Source organism: Cuculus canorus, chromosome 5 (genome assembly GCF_017976375.1).
Source record: "Cuculus canorus isolate bCucCan1 chromosome 5, bCucCan1.pri, whole genome shotgun sequence".
In the NCBI taxonomy this organism is placed as follows: domain Eukaryota; kingdom Metazoa; phylum Chordata; class Aves; order Cuculiformes; family Cuculidae; genus Cuculus; species Cuculus canorus.
Genome location: NC_071405.1, coordinates 36,698,153 through 36,714,385, shown reverse-complemented (window position 1 = coordinate 36,714,385; position 16,233 = coordinate 36,698,153). Strand labels below are relative to the sequence as shown.

The window sequence follows — 16,233 nt, the reverse complement described above, 5'->3', positions numbered from 1 at the left end:
AGAGTAGGACTGCATTGTACACTACACGATTAAATCACAGCCAAGAGTTTTGTGAGGGTTAACTTATGCTGCTTTCTGGCCAGGTAACACAGAGAACACAAGTCAGACAAGGACTCCAAGAAATTAATTGGTCATTGTCACACTAAGGAGGCAGAGAAGCCGTCTCCAAAGCACAGAGCCTTCTGCTAAGGTGCCCTCAAAACATCAAATACTTAGTGAATAAAGTGTTTGTACTAATTTCTGAGCGCACACGTGGCTGTGATGGGTGGTATGGAAGTCGAAACTTCTGATTTTGGAACTGTAGGCAATCCAGTATCCGAATCATGAATGTTGTAGGTTTTTTGTAAGAAGCAGAGTTGAAAAGACAAACCAGCCTTTGGGCAGGATGCAAAGAGGTAAGGAACAGGATGACCATACAGAATGATTATGGTATAAATGCCATAAAAGCCAACTGATCATTGAACAGCATATCAAAGAGACTAATGGATAAATACTCTTATCACTGTTGTTCCCCCAAAGTCCAACAATATCAACTGTGTTCTGTTGACACTGAGTCAAGCAGAAGGTTGTCATCCAAACCCAAAATTACACAGGCACAAGGAAACTGCGATTAAGCACGGCATATGATCTAGTTAGAAAGACACGCAGTGATGTCTGTCATTTGCATGCTGATATCACTTCTTTATTTCCAATGTAATTAAATCCCTCTGTAGACCTACATAAAAGAGTAGCAACCCCCTCTGGATTCCTTAAGCCTTGAAACATAACTCTGCCAACACCCGGAGTGAACATGATCAGCACATATTTTTTTTCAGAGACAATCATAGAGCTAAATATAATTAATAATAAAATACTTAAATAATAACGTCTTTATCCCTGAGAGGAGTGTAAAACCATTTCATATGCATAGTTTTAAAGCTCTACTTAAACAAAGTGAGACCGATAAGCCAAGAATTTTACCAAATGAGTTTTCTCCATAAAGTAGCAAAGACAATAGAAGGTAAAACAGACCAAATCAAACCAAATAAGGCTTTCATATATAGAAAGTACTCACATGGCAAGGACGTAAATACCAAATTTACACTAAAGCAGTAACTTTGAATTACACAAATATAACCAGCAAGATCAATTGCAAGTTTTGCAACTGATTGTATGTCTGGCTCATACAGTCAGCCTTGATAGCTGCTACTAAAACCAGATTGAGTTACTTAATTTTAAATGTTGCTTTTGCTTTTGTATTTTTCTTTCTTTTTTTTAACTGAACACCCATCAAAACCAAATTCTGCTAAAGAATAAATGCCAAGAGAATGTCAGTCAAAGTAGGTTTGCATATAAAATTAAATTCAAAACTGTTTACCTTCATGCAAATCAAACATGAGATTATTTTTTTTCACCTACGGGGAGGGTGGCAAGCAATATTTTTCAATACTAAACAGTTAACTATCAGATTAAAACAGATGTTTTTATTCTCTTACTGTCTGTTTCTATGTGCATGCAGGCATTAACATCTGAGTAACAGTGTATTGTGCTGAAATATGATTTATTTTTCCCATCTCATTTTCTGCTTATTTAGTTATCTAGTAAGGTACCTAAAATAAGTAGCTATTTGGTTTGAATGTTGATGTCATCAATATCTAGTATTCCAGACCTGAGAAAGCCTTAATTAAAAGATAAACAGTAACCATGTACAACACTAATATCAGGATACAGAATTTCTGTATAACCCTCACAAGTCCACACTAACCAAAACTTATTGAAAGAATTTTGTAAAAGAATTTTGAGTGGACTGAAATCCAATAGCAGATACATACTAATGAACCAAAATGCTGCCCAATTTTCCTAAGTAGACATGGGAGAGTGCTACTGAAATGTTCCCATGATTTTAGAGTTTTTTATATGTTATTTTCCTTCTTTAGAACTGCCCTTTTAAGAAACATGAATTTATTGCTTGTAACAAATATTCTGTGAAACCTTCTCTCCCACATACACTGAAAGACACATTGGAAAAATAAGCACATGCTATAAAAAGTATTTATAGACATTAAATTAGCCAAAAATATCCTTCTTTATTCTGATAGCAAATTTAAAATTGTAATTCAATGTGAAGGAGAAATTATTTGCAACTGCTGATTTATTTAAGTAATTAAAAATGGATACTTCAATTTACTAGATTTTGGTAAATTCGTTCATATACAGTAAATAGTCTGACAAAGTAAAGGAGACTTTCAGTAGGAGCATTAAATTTTTTTTCAAACAACCCAATTAGTTTTCAAAATTTCATGATAGAAATCAAGAAAATTATAACAACAATGAAATTTTAACTTTTCTGACCACAGATTCAAAGCCATGAGAGGATGAATAGAAAGCAAAGTTATAACCGTGACTTTTTAGAGACTACTGGAAATTATTTTGCACATAAGCTTATTAGCGAAATATGTTACCTAACAGGGAAATGGCACATCAGAATGAAATTACTGTAATTAACCCCTTACTGTCCATCTTGACAATTCAAGAACTGTCTCAGAATAAAGCCTGAACAACTTTTACACATTAGTAATAGCCTTTTTATGGAACTTTGCCATATCGGATAGGTGGCATCAGAAACCCAGTATGGTGACGTCCACGTTCAGATACTAGCGTATCATAGATCTTGATGTTGAAACCTTAATCTTAATTTACTTCTAAGCACAAAGTGCAAACTAGAATTTCTGTAGATACAAAGTTAGATGCGAAAGGTATGAAATGGGTACATTTCACTTTCACCAATGTAAGAAGTACGTGAAAACAGGTAGTGGCTTTTTACCTTGACGATAGATACCTTTTGTCATCTTTGCAGATACACAAACAACAGCAAGTCTCAAAAGATTTGAATTTGAAAATTTAATTTGAATTAAAAAATTAGAATGACTAATTTCAGATAAATACAAGGCTTATTTATTTACATAAACTTTTAAAAGCAAGTATTTCACTCACAGCTAAGAACGACACTAACAGATAGGCAAAATAAAGAATTAAACCCACAAAATTATGAGAAGCTGCAATATGAAAAAGAACAGTACAGCATATGGGAAAGGCTGCCATGAGTAATGGATTGTAAGATATTCTTAGTAGAAATACTGCAAATTAAATCCTCACAGAGAAGATGGATGCTCATTATTTGACTGGATTCACTTAAAGCAGAAAAAGGTCCTTTAACAAAAGAATGCTGAGCGAGAGTAATACCACTACAATCCTTAGAAACAAAATATCTAAGAATGAGAAGAGTATTGTCATTCCTGAACTGTACACAGGAAAAATGGTCGAGGAAGCACAAAAAACTGCAAATATATCTGTTTCCTGTCTAAGGACTACAAAGTCCTTCTCAAGGGACACAACTACTGAAGCATTATATTAATGGAATCAAACAAATGCAAAGACAACAAGAACAGAGGCAGCTAATCAGGATATTCTGCTAGAGATATTTCCAGCCGCTATTGGTTGATATTCATGAAGCATAAATCCACAAATATTCAAATAAGGAAACTGCAAACAAACAAACATGAAAAGTGAAAAAAGTCACTTTATTTTCTTAAAAGACTACATGTGGATTTTCTGCAAAATGATTAGTATCTTTAGAAATTCTTTCTTTGTGAAATTGTCTGAGATTTTCCTGACCTCCTGAGATACTGGGGAAATAAAGCCTCAGTGACCATTCACAAAGCACAGTTACACGGGACTGCAGAAGAATACCTGTACAAAATTCACTATCATAATATTCCTTTATTTCCAACAGCACCTAAAAGAACTCTTTCTTTTTCGTTCTGCTGTTGCAGCAGTAAGAGCCCATTACCAGTAAATGCCATATTAAATCCCTTGGTAATCTATTTGTTCTTTGACAGACTACACAAATCTACTTGGAAAGTTTGAACAGTAAATTCTCTTTTGCTGGGTTATAGAGCTAATCACAGCTGACTGCTCATTGGGATTTAAACTGAAACTACACCATAAGCCAGCAGCATGCACTCAAGAAACATGTGGTACCAGGTTCCACAGGCTGGACTGTAGGCAACTTATTAAGAGCAAAGTAGGTTTAGAAGTTTCTTGACTATATACTTCAGCAAAACTGCCTTAATTTAATTTAATCATACATCCTGTTAAATTCCAACAAAGGGAATATATGATCCCATCACAGGATATATGACCTCTCATGGAAAGAAAGTTAAGTGAGTTGGGTAAGAAGGTTGAAAACAACCTGACAGAGACAAAGAAGTTCTGGTGTATATCACTAAAGTCTCATAACAAACATGAGATGTTGAAAAGGCCCCACACCAATGCTGTGATCTTAGTTACAGGTATTACTCGCAGTTATAGGTATTGCTGTACTGAAAATGCTGCATTTGGCCATGTCATATGCTGCACAGATTAAATCTCTCATTGCTTAGCTGAACACAGCTTATTTCTGAACATAATGAAGTATTAAAATATAAACCATTCTTCCTCTGTGTTGAAGACACTAGGATTTTCTTAGTCAACAAGCTGAAGCCAGCTCACGTGCTGACTGTGCAGTGACCCTTTCATAATATTTCCCAGCCATACAAATACACATATATATTTATCAGGAATGTCTTCTCTCATTTATACAGTAATTCGATAGTCTTCTGTTGGCATAAAGAACACTATATGACAGGCTGAACATTATTATCTCTCCTAAATCACAATTACAATAATGAGAAACTATTACATTACAGAAAATATTCCTCAAAGTGTCAACAAATATAGTTAAAAGCAAAAATTCTGACTGCCTTAATATATCCTGGACCTAGAAATATGGGACTGATAGGTCTATAAACAGTGAAAGAGTCTAGACTTTTACCATCATGACTATATCAGATACTCCCAAACTGATCAAGCTTTACCTTAAATGTAATGACGCTATTTGCTACCACCCACAACTATTTCACTATTTTTCTCCTCCTATGGTTAGAAAAGATTTTTTAACTTCCAGACTAAATTGATTCGTGACCTTTTCATATTAGTTTGTTCTTGAAGCTCATAATTTTCTGCAGCTTGACCAGGTGTACACAAAAACTCCTCTCTTCAAACAACACTGATGTAAGAACAAGCAAATGGTAACACATACGGTCTATAATACAGAACAAAATAAAGGGGTAAAATCCAGCAGAAAAACCTAACAAAAAGTAGTCTTTAAAAGCCAGTATGAGCAATAATATGATCAACAATTTATACATTCCTTTTATATTTTGGGTTATTTGGAGATTTATGTTTTCTAAAGGAGGCTACACTTTTTAAGCAGTAGAACTCCTTTTACGTTCAGTCAGAGTAAAAATGTAAAGTGTAGCATGTCCTATAAGTACTGTCAGTTTAAAAATTAGCTATCACAAAATTAACTAATTCGAGGACCATCATAATTCAGTTTTCCCCTTTTTGATTGGGTAGGTATTTTCTAATAATCATGGTAACATTAATTATATTCTAACATTATTATATTATCTTATAAAATTTACATGGAAGTTATATGAAAATAAGAATGCCATTATGAAGAGCCATTGGTTGAATAAACTATCATATATTACCTAAAAAATCTCAATCATAAAACTAGTATGTTCTAGCTCTATTTCCTATTGTTTTCCTGACAAGGTTTCCATAAAAGATCCATCTGCCTTAGCAATGATTTGAGACGTATCAGATGAGAGTGCAAATATATAAAATGAAGAGCGTCGCTACATCAAGTCAAGTTAAAGATACTTTAATAAGTAGCCATGGGTAGCCCTGTTCAGCAAACTACTAGGCTGAAAAATTGCTGTAGACTCAGAGGTCTTTTGATAGAGCTGAACAAGAATGGACTGAGCTTCGTATCCATGTGGACTGTTAAACATTAAGCCATGTGCCGAAATATTACGTTTACAGACATTGAACTAAAAATTTCTCACGAATTTTTGCCCACAGTCTGAAGAAATACTCAAACTCCCAAACGTTAATTTGCATCAGTTGGTCCACAATCTGTGTCTACATGGCCAACCTGACGTAACACTGAAGTGGGTCTACTTAAGAGTATGGGATTGGATCTTCTGACTTTCAGAGAAGGGAAACTGAAGCCAATATACACAAGCGTGAGACTGCACAATTGGGTTGTGCTTTTGGATCCAATTATTCTAGAAAATTGTCACTTGGTATTTAAGCCCTACCTTATCATAAAAGAAAATAAGTTAAGGAATTATGATGCAGGGCACTTGGGGCAGTGTCTTATGATCTTAACTAAAAGCGCAATCTTTTGCCAAGCATTCAGGTTCTCTTGCTCTTATGCTACATATGACACTCAAATAAACTTTCCAGCCTCTTCCCTGTACAGGATGCAGTCTAACCATAACAGCCTTGCAAACCACTCACCTTTGACAGCATTGCCAATACTGCTGTCTTTTGGTACACGTGTCTACTAATTTGTACTCTAAACAGTGCAGTTTGTAGACTACAAGATCTTCCCTTTCATCAGGAAAGCAAACCACCTCACACTTGAACTTTTCTGCTGTCTAATGGTGTTGAGGTTTGACTCAGCACAGTGATTCTTTGTAGTTCAAAATGAAACAAAAAATTACAAATTATTTCCACTGGACCATTTCTCTGCATTCTCCATAGGTCAACAGTTGCTGAACTGTGGGATGTTCATCTTTGTGATACGTCAACAATCACACTCCAGTAGCTCATGTCAAAATTTCTGAGGTATAGTGCTGGGAAGCAATAAAACGTTGCAAAGGTTCTTAACAGACGAAATCAGCTTCATTGCAGAATGCTGAAAGTCAAACCAGTGCATATATTTTAAGATCAAGGAAGATGTCTTTCTGAGGATCAAACTACACCAGGCAGGTAAGGGTGCACAAGAACATCTCTTAAAGGACTTGCAAAGTTTGATTTTTAGTATTAAAGGGATCAAAACTTATTGTGAAGAACTAATAATAAAAATATTGACTTTCTCAAGACTTTTGGAAGGTAAGTGGCGAAAATTTAAGAACCACCAGTTACCAGGGACCAGCAACAGCACACTGTTTAATAACACAAGGCAAGGCAGGTGTCAAGTATGGAAGCAAAGTGGGAAAGGACAGTGCACTCATCAAGAAGTGGTGGAGTCCTACCAGTACCCAAGTCAAAATGAGTTGGGTAGGTCTCCTCACAGTAGCTAGGTACAGCCAAAAGCCAAGATAGCCAGTCAAGGTCATGGTGATGAGTAAGATCTGAAGTCAAGTCAGAATCCAGCGTCAGGTCCAGAGAAGGCCGGCAGGTCAGTCACAGTGATCACCAGCCAAGTCCACAGTTAGGAAGAAGGCCTGAGATCAAGCCAAGGTGTCCAGTCGATGGGTGAGGATTCGGGTCAGAGCAGTATGTTGTCAGGCACAAGCATCACTGCAACACTGCTCAGACAAGGACTAAGGGCATGACCTGAGCTTAAAGTGCAGCATCAAAGTGAAGAGGTCAAGAGGCTCCTCCTTCCCCAGTGTTTCACACAGCTCGTTCCTCAACAGACTGAGTCAAGGTTACACAGCTGTGGTGCATCAACACTGCCCTTGAACAGAGGCAACTCAATCCTGCAAGAGGGCTTCGGGATGCTGCTGATGCGCTCAGGGCCCTGACACCAGCGTTCAAAGGAAATATTTATAAGAACCAAGGACAGAGCCTGCTGAACTATCAGCCTAAGCAGAGATTTCGGGTCTTCCAAGAGCAAAATGTATGCTGAATGACATTGGCACTATTACAGAACCATTTAAAAATATGTGGGTTTTAATGTGTTAACCAAAATTATAAAGTGCAAGTTTGTCAGTTTTAAATCCCTCTGTACAAATATCTACTTCCAAACACAGATGTAGCAGTAAACCTTCATCAAAAAAATAAATAAAATAATGCTATTGTAATTAACTAAGATCTTCCCCCAAAAAAATTTTTTAGATAAACAAAACAATCTTAGTAGATTCATTATCAAAACCAAAATATTTTTAAAAACCACCTCATTATTCATTAATTTCTAACAAATTAAAAGACTGAAAAATCAGGAAATACAGTATTTCTTTTCCTTCTGTGCACTTTGATAGTCCACCTTAAAAAATAATAAACAGGTAATGATAGTTAATAGACGATCCCATCATTTTGTTATGAATGGATTTATCATCGTATAACAGAAACAGGTTCCAGCTTCATGACTGTTTAAACCAATCATCCCTGTCGGTGTCCCGCAGCAGAAACACCTGGAAAATTACTCACTTTCCATTTGCTTGCTTTGTAATATTTGTTTCTTTGTTTTTAAGCAGATGTCTGCAGTATCAGAGAAGTACTGGCTCTGGTGCAAAAGAAAGGTAGGAATGTGCAAGCATCATCACACACACACCTGTCCTAGTATTTCTATTTTTTGCAACTGTAACAATCCATAGAAGTTTACTTAACCAGTCACTTCTGACATCTGGAACTATTGATAATTAATGACACTGTAGTCTTCATATATAATATTTCTAAAGTACTCGTTTTAGAGGCTTCATATACTGCCTAATGGTACATATAGAATTTCAAGATGCAAAATGTTTTAAGATAAGTAAAAAGGCTGAGGGATAACAAACAAAATATGATGTTTAACACTTCCATAGAAATTATGTTATAGTTTGGACAATTTAAAGGCAATGTTGCTAATGCTCAACCTAGCACTGCTATTCATCTTCAACCCATTCCATCTATTTAACAGCTTTTCTATATGGCCTTGAATTCAAAAGCACCCTTACTTTGTGTCTTCACGCAGAAAATTCAAAGTAGAATTTATATCTAAGTTTTGTGTTTGCCTCTTAAAAAATTACTTTCTTTCTAACACTGAAAGTCAGTTTGAGTTCTACTGAAAATATTCGAGTGGTGAATTAGAAATATGAGGAGGAAAAGATTGCAGGCAACTGAAATGGAACAGAGGAAATCAGTGATAGGAAAGCAGCCCAGATAAGACACTAAACAAGAAGCCATGGAAGGAAAAAAACTCTCTTGTCTTTGCTTAGGCATTTAGAAAGTAGGGGGAAATAATAGTTCTTCAAGAAAATATTTTTTTTATAATTGTTCTACTCAGGTTAGCAGTGTGATTCATGCTTCCAGCCCTTGAAACATGCGAAAATTAAAAGTGCTGGTTAAACCGTAGTTTCTTGTTTTGCTACTCAGGTCTCTAATTAATACTCTGTCCCACGTTCATTTGAAAAAACTGTCCTTTGGGTGAGGTGGAAGTGTGTGTCTTGGACACAAATGATTGAATATGGCAGTGCTGAGTAACCATACTGCCAGTAGAACAGAGGAGGCAAGTATGGCTGGAGTTTGGAGAAATGAAAAGAGCTTAAGGCAGAAACGCAGGAATGTACTGTTAATAAAGCGAAAGAGAAGAGAAATATAACCAAAATCTCCTTTGAGCCTGACAGAGGTTATTGTCTTTGAAGCTTTTATAGATACCTACCATCTTACTACAAGATAATGAGAAATGCAAGAGTATTGAAAGTCTTGTAGCTAGCACAGATAATTTTAAAAAGTAATTTGATGATTACTCTTTTTCCAGCTAATACTTGTTGATGAAATCATTTTTAGGTGTAGTGATCCAGACACAGGCCTGGCTTTTGTCATGTTATTCTCATAAATTGATTTTTTATAAATAAAAAAAGAATGTATGATTTAAGATATCAAACACTGCTGTTCCTTATTATTAAGCTTAAAACCTTTGGGGATGTTTTTCCCAACTGTAGTTTAACGCCTAAGTAAAAATAAGGTCTATTTCCAGATATGCTGTGAACTTGGTAATACAGGGAGGGTCATCCGCTGACACGGAATTATCCTGCCAAGTAGAAAAAGCATGATGAGACTATTGCACAATATTTCTCAAAATAAATGTTGAAATTACTTTTGTATCTATTCATAGTGGTCTTGCCACTCATCTTCCTCAAAGAAAGAGCTATTTTTAAAAAGGTGATTTATACATTTCACAAATATTTTTCTAGCTACTCTTAAATTTTCTAAATAGGATTAAGTGACCTGTACCAGAAGAGAAATAACTGAACATGTCGTTACTTGACAAACAGCCTAGTCAGTATTTGTGTCTTAAGCAAAAGTATTTGATAGAATAACAGCTGTTATTAGAGTAATCAACACCACACTGGCCAACAGAACCAGAATGCTTTTGCCCATGTTGGTAGAGGCAAAGATGCATTAATCTCCTCTTCAAATGGAATGAGAGTAATAGAGAAAGTGTGAATATTGGTATAAAAAGCACAAAAAACCTTCTGAAAAGCTCAACCATGATCCCCAGAGGCAAGGCTTAGGCCTTATCTTAGAAAAATAAGCTTTTTCAAAAGGATAAGCTAATAATGGTTGGACTCGATGATCCAGTGGGTCCTTTCCAACCTGGTGATTCTATGATTCTAATGTTCTACTACATCCTTCTGGACTCACTGCTTTTAACACTTCATAAGACTATGTAAAAATTGAGAACAAATGAGAATTTATTTCAAACAGGTTGTTCATGCTTCTTTTTATATTCAAGAACCATTGCAAACAGATTCTTTTTTAGTAAATTCAAGCAGAAATTTATCATTTAACAAACCTTGGCCTTAAGAAGAACAAAAGAGCCCATGACCTACATGTGAAAGGAACTATGTGCTACTCTGTCAGGTGAAGTACACTGTGAAAATGCAAACATTTTTTTAATTTATGTCCTTAGGACACAAAGCGATTCTACCGTTGTGCTATATCCAGATATCCTAGATACAGAAGCTTTGAAAGAGACATCAGCTGGGCACTGAAGTACGCTGGGGGCAGGGAGCGGGAGGCGCAGTGGTCAGATGGGCAATGGGAAAAGTAAGTCCCTTTTGCAAAGGGTTCAAGTAGCTGCTTAAAAAAAATAATAACCTACCTGACGATTACTTGACTAATATCAGGCCTGTTCCCAAGCAACAACTACTGTCCTCGTCACACCAAAGAATAGGAGGAGAGAGACAGGAAGAGGTCTTGTTGGGGATTTGACGGTTGGAGGACGCCTGGGATTAAGTGATCATGAGATGATAGGGTTTTCAGTTCTAGGTGGGATTAAGAAGGGGGTTAGCAAAGCAGTCACATTAAACTTCCAGAGGGCAGACTTTGGCCTGTTCAGAAGGTTGATTAGCAAAGTCCCGTGGGAAACAGTCCTTCAGGGCAAGGGAGCCCATGAGGGTTGGGCGCTCTTGAAAAATGAAATCCTATCAGCTCAAGAGCAGGCCATCCCTGTGTTCCGGAAAAGGAGCCGGCGGGGGGAAAAGCCAGCTTGGTGGAGCAGGGTGATCTCAAGATGCGTCAATAAGAAAAAGAAGCTCTATGTGCTCTGGAGGAAAGGACAGGCATCTTGGGTGGACTACAGGGACGAAGTGAGATCGTGCAGGGAAAAAATCAGGAGGGCCAAGGCCCAACTAGAATTAAAACTCGCTAAGTCTGTGAAAGACAACAAAAAGTCTTTCTACAAGTACATTAACAGGAAAAGGAGGACGAGGGAGAATATCCAGTCTCTAGTGGATGCAGAAGGAATAACAGTGACAGGGGATAAGGACAAGGCTGAGGTACTTAATGCCTTCTTCGCCTCAGTCTTTAATAGCAAAGAAAGTTGTTCCTTCTGTTTACAAATCCAAGAGTTAGAGGGGCAGATTGAGGCTCCCGTGATCCAAGAGGAGGCGGTTAGAGACTTGCTTGCCCAGCTAGACGTCCATAAGTCTATGGGGCCGGATGGGATCCACCCAAGAGTATTGAAGGAACTGGCGGATGTCCTTTCCAAACCCCTATCCATCATCTTCCAGAGGTCCTGGCTGACTGGGGAAGTTCCACTAGACTGGAGGCTGGCTGATGTTGTGCCCATATACAAGAAGGGTTGCAGAGAGGATCCGGGGAACTACAGGCCTGTCAGTCTCACCTCAGTGCCAGGGAAAGTCATGGAACAGGTAATCTTGAGTGCTATCATGAAGCACACGCAAGAGAACCGGGTGATCAGGCCCAGTCAACATGGGTTTACAAAAGGCAGATCTTGCCAAACTAACCTGATCACCTTCTATGACAAAATCACTCAACTACTGGATGGGGGAAAGGCTGTGGATGTAGTCTTCTTGGACTTCAGTAAAGCCTTTGACACAGTTTCTCACAGCATTCTGCTTCAGAAACTGTCAGCCTCTGGCCTGGACAGGCGCACACTCTCCTGGGTTGAAAACTGGTTGGATGGCCGGGCCCAGAGAGTGGTGGTCAATGGAGTTAACTCCAGCTGGAGGCCAGTCACAAGTGGAGTTCCTCAGGGCTCAGTACTGGGTCCAGCTCTGTTCAATGTCTTTATCAATGACCTGGATGAAGGCATTGAGTGCACCCTCAGCAAGTTTGCAGATGACACTAAGCTGGGAGGAAGTGTCGACCTGCTGGAGGGTAGGGAGGCTCTGCAAAGGGATCTGAACAGGCTGGACTGCTGGGCCGAGACCAATGGGATGAGGTTTAACAAGACCAAATGCCGGGTCCTGCACTTGGGGCACAACAACCCTATGCAGCGCTACAGACTGGGGGAAGAATGGCTGGAGAGCTGCACAGAAGAGAAGGACCTGAGGGTGCTGGTTGACAGCCGACTGAACATGAGCCAGCAGTGTGCCCAGGTGGCCAAGAAGGCCAATGGCATCTTGGCTTGTATCAGAAATGGGGTCACCAGCAGGTCCAGGGAGGTTATTCTCCCTCTGTACTCGGCACTGGTGAGACCGCACCTTGAATACTGTGTTCAGTTCTGGGCCCCTCACCACAAGAAGGATGTTGAGGCTCTGGAGTGTGTCCAGAGAAGAGCAACAAAGCTGGTGAGGGGGCTGGAGAACAAGTCTTATGAGGAGCGGCTGAGAGAGCTGGGGTTGTTTAGCCTGGAGAAGAGGAGGCTGAGGGGAGACCTTATTACTCTCTACAACTACCTGAAAGGAGGTTGTGGAGAGGAGGGAGCTGGCCTCTTCTCCCAAGTGACAGGGGACAGGACTAGAGGGAATGGCCTGAAGCTCCGTCAGGGGAGGTTCAGGTTGGATATCAGAAAAAAATTCTTCACAGTAAGAGTCATTGGGTACTGGAACAGGCTGCCCAGGGAGGTGGTCGAGTCGCCTCCCCTGGAGGTGTTTAAGGAACGGGTGGATGAAGTACTTAAGGACATGGTTTAGGGAGTGTTAGGAACGGTTGGACTCGATGATCCAATGGGTCCTTTCCAACCTTGTGATTCTGTGATTCTGTGAAAACCACCTCAGAAGCTCTTAATAGTTTTGACAGCCTTGTGCAAAAGAAAATGATGCCACCACAGAAAAGAACAGGTATTGAGATAATTGTTTTTTTCCTACAAACTTGTATGATCTCTTCATGACAACGGGACATAAACCTATAACTTCTCTTAGTGAAGACTTGCCAAGCTTCATAATCACATGCTTTATTCTGTATGTCTCTTCTTCAGGCCAGCTGACGTGTCCCTAAGCATAACTGTGAGCAACAAGCAATTGACAAAACAGAACAATTCCAACTTGCCGTACAAAAGCCAAGTGTCATAATACACGGTAACTAACCCATCCAAGCAATACCTAACAGCCTTGCTGACTTGGACATTTTCAAAGCTGTGAATTTATAGCAGCCTTCACTACTATCGCCCAAAATAAATTGCCTCAACTTAGGTATTACATACTTTACTTACTGAACAAACATACCACACCACATGGTATCACATACTGTATTTACGGTACCTCACACTACATTTCATACCTTCATAAAAGAGAAAAAGTTGCTAGGCCTACCCATGTTTAAACCATCACACTCAGCTTGCCCAGAGTAACCTTAATGAATCTTGACATAATAAGCTATATAGAAACTTCAGAGGCTGTGGTAAAGATAAGTAGTATCTATATCACGTTAGCCATGTTGTTTTTTAATTTAAACTGCTATCAAAAAAAAAAAATATTCCTTTTGGGATAATATTCTTTTTGGAAGGACAGAACTAAATATCAGTAGTAGATGGCATTGTACTCATCGGATCTGTCATCGCTTCCTGTGACAGTAGCTCTTATTCCCCTTCACTATTCTTTTTCCAGTTCTCATCCATTCTTACTATCCATTTATGAGAAGAATGGATGGCAACACATACCCTGGGGCTGTAAGATTACTTGAGACTAACCATGAGGTTCACAAGTTGTGAAATATCACTAATTGCGCTCTTATCCATGGCTGCTACAAGTTTGTTCTTCAAAGTCACTTCACAAACTAAGGGAAAGAAGACTAACAGAGCATTAAAATTTCATGAGACACAGAAGACTAGTAATGAGGTACCCAGGTAACAGTAACACACCCTTGTTACTTTGTGACAGACAAGTAAAGTATTTGATAAGGATTGTGTTAGATCATTTCCTTGAAAAACAGGGAATAATTCACAATAACAGAATAATACAAATTCCATGTAATTACCACTATTAGCACACAGTATCTTTTCTACTCACCTTTTCAGTTGCACTAGTTTTATTATTGACCTCCCTGGTGAGCAATCTTTTTACATAAATACTGTTGTAAGTAAACAGAGGTCAGGCTAACTTCTACTCACAGTCCACTTACAGATAACTAGATAATATTGGAAATAACTTACCACAGGCAGGATGAACAGAAAGTTTATATGAATGTCTGATTAGGGGATTAAAGCACTATTAGTCATTCTTTCATTAAAAAGAAATTAATTTTTACCATGTAGCTTTCTTGGCTCATGATTTGAGCTAAATGAGAACAGAAAATACCTCATTCTACAATTTAAAAAAAATTTTTTTTCTTTCAAAGGTGACGTAGACATACCCAGTTGCTGAAAGAGAAGAGCCACACTCGTGCCTGTAACAGGCAGGCTATCATGCAGAGGAGTCTGTATCAGCTGTCGGTCCCCAGCTCCCAAAGAAAACAATTTCTGTAAAAGAATTTTTTTTTAGTATAAATTTAATTTCTATAGCATAAACAAGCCATTATCATACAGATAAGTGATTCAGCTGCCAAAAATTATTTATTTTGTATACAGAAGTTTAAAGTCAGTAAGAACTATTGAGTTGACCAACAGATCTGAAATATAATTTGAGAGCAGTGATATGTCTCATTGAATGTATCCCATGATAGTGCCTTCCATGCATTTCCATTTAATTAGTTAAATAGTTATGGCTTTTAGGCAACTGATATTAAATTTTTAATACATTAAAAAAAGCCAGGAAAAAAAAAAAGATTAAAATCCATTCAAATCATGAACATACTTGTGACATATGGGTATTGAAGAGGACACTTCTGCCAGTCCCATGTTCCTGCTCTGCATATTAAAGGACAATTGAAACCTTAGTTACCTTTTTAGCACAAGAACATACCCTCCATTGAGGGAGGCAGGAAATGGGAGTGAAAGGAATGCACTTGTGTATCACAACCCAATAAACCACCGTAAGTGCAAAACAATTTGCTTTCTTCTTTGAGAAAATCACATGACATTCAAGCAGCGGGTGATTTCAAGTGGTTACCTCTAACCCTAACTACCATGGGGTGGGGGGCGTTTCTGTACAAGCAGGAAGTGTGGTATAACTTCACTCTGTATTGTAGCAAAGATGTTGAATGTATGAAGGTGGCAATCTAGTTGCTGCACAGCAGATGTCTGAAACCAAAGCGTTCCACAGTAAAACCAAGCAAGTCAGAGATGCTCTTCCCTGGCACTTGAACAGCAGACCTGGATGAAGGTCAATAACTAATTTTGCAGCTGATTATTTCAACAGCAAACACATTAATAACCTGCGAGGCTCCTCAAAGACTCAGAAGAACGTTTCCATGCTAATACACATAATTCAGATTTAGCCCTGGAGGCATGAAGCTGAAGAAAGAAAAGATAAGAACTTAATTTCTCATGGAAATGATAGTTTGAGACTAGCAAAATTAAGTTTGAAATGAAAGAATATTTTATTTAAAGAGAAAGACCAGAAGGGAGAATAGCCAGAGGAGCATGACTTTTCCTCCCTTTTCTAGCAGAGGAAACAGCCACTGGGAAAAGCTAGATTTATGGATAGAGGGAAAAAAAAAGAAGAAAACAAAAAAAGCAACCAAACCAACAAAAAGGTAAGAACAGGAGCCAGAAGTTCAAGTGGATCACCAAAACTTGTAATATGAGGTTCAAATACTACTAGAAAAGAGGGGGTTTGATAACCACATAAAAAATTAATTACTCCC

At 38.2% G+C, this 16,233-nt stretch overlaps 1 protein-coding gene across 6 annotated transcripts in view; it reads right to left on the bottom strand.

Moving 5' to 3' along the window:
* Window positions 1–16,233, bottom strand: part of SBF2 (SET binding factor 2) — a 259,658-nt gene that overhangs the window by 119,454 nt on the left and 123,971 nt on the right. For all 6 annotated transcript variants that reach the window (XM_054067549.1, XM_054067552.1, XM_054067555.1 and 3 more), the window contains exon 6: window positions 14,842–14,947. In XM_054067549.1, the coding sequence (XP_053923524.1) occupies window positions 14,842–14,947 (106 nt within the window). The remainder of the gene's footprint in view (window positions 1–14,841; window positions 14,948–16,233) is intronic.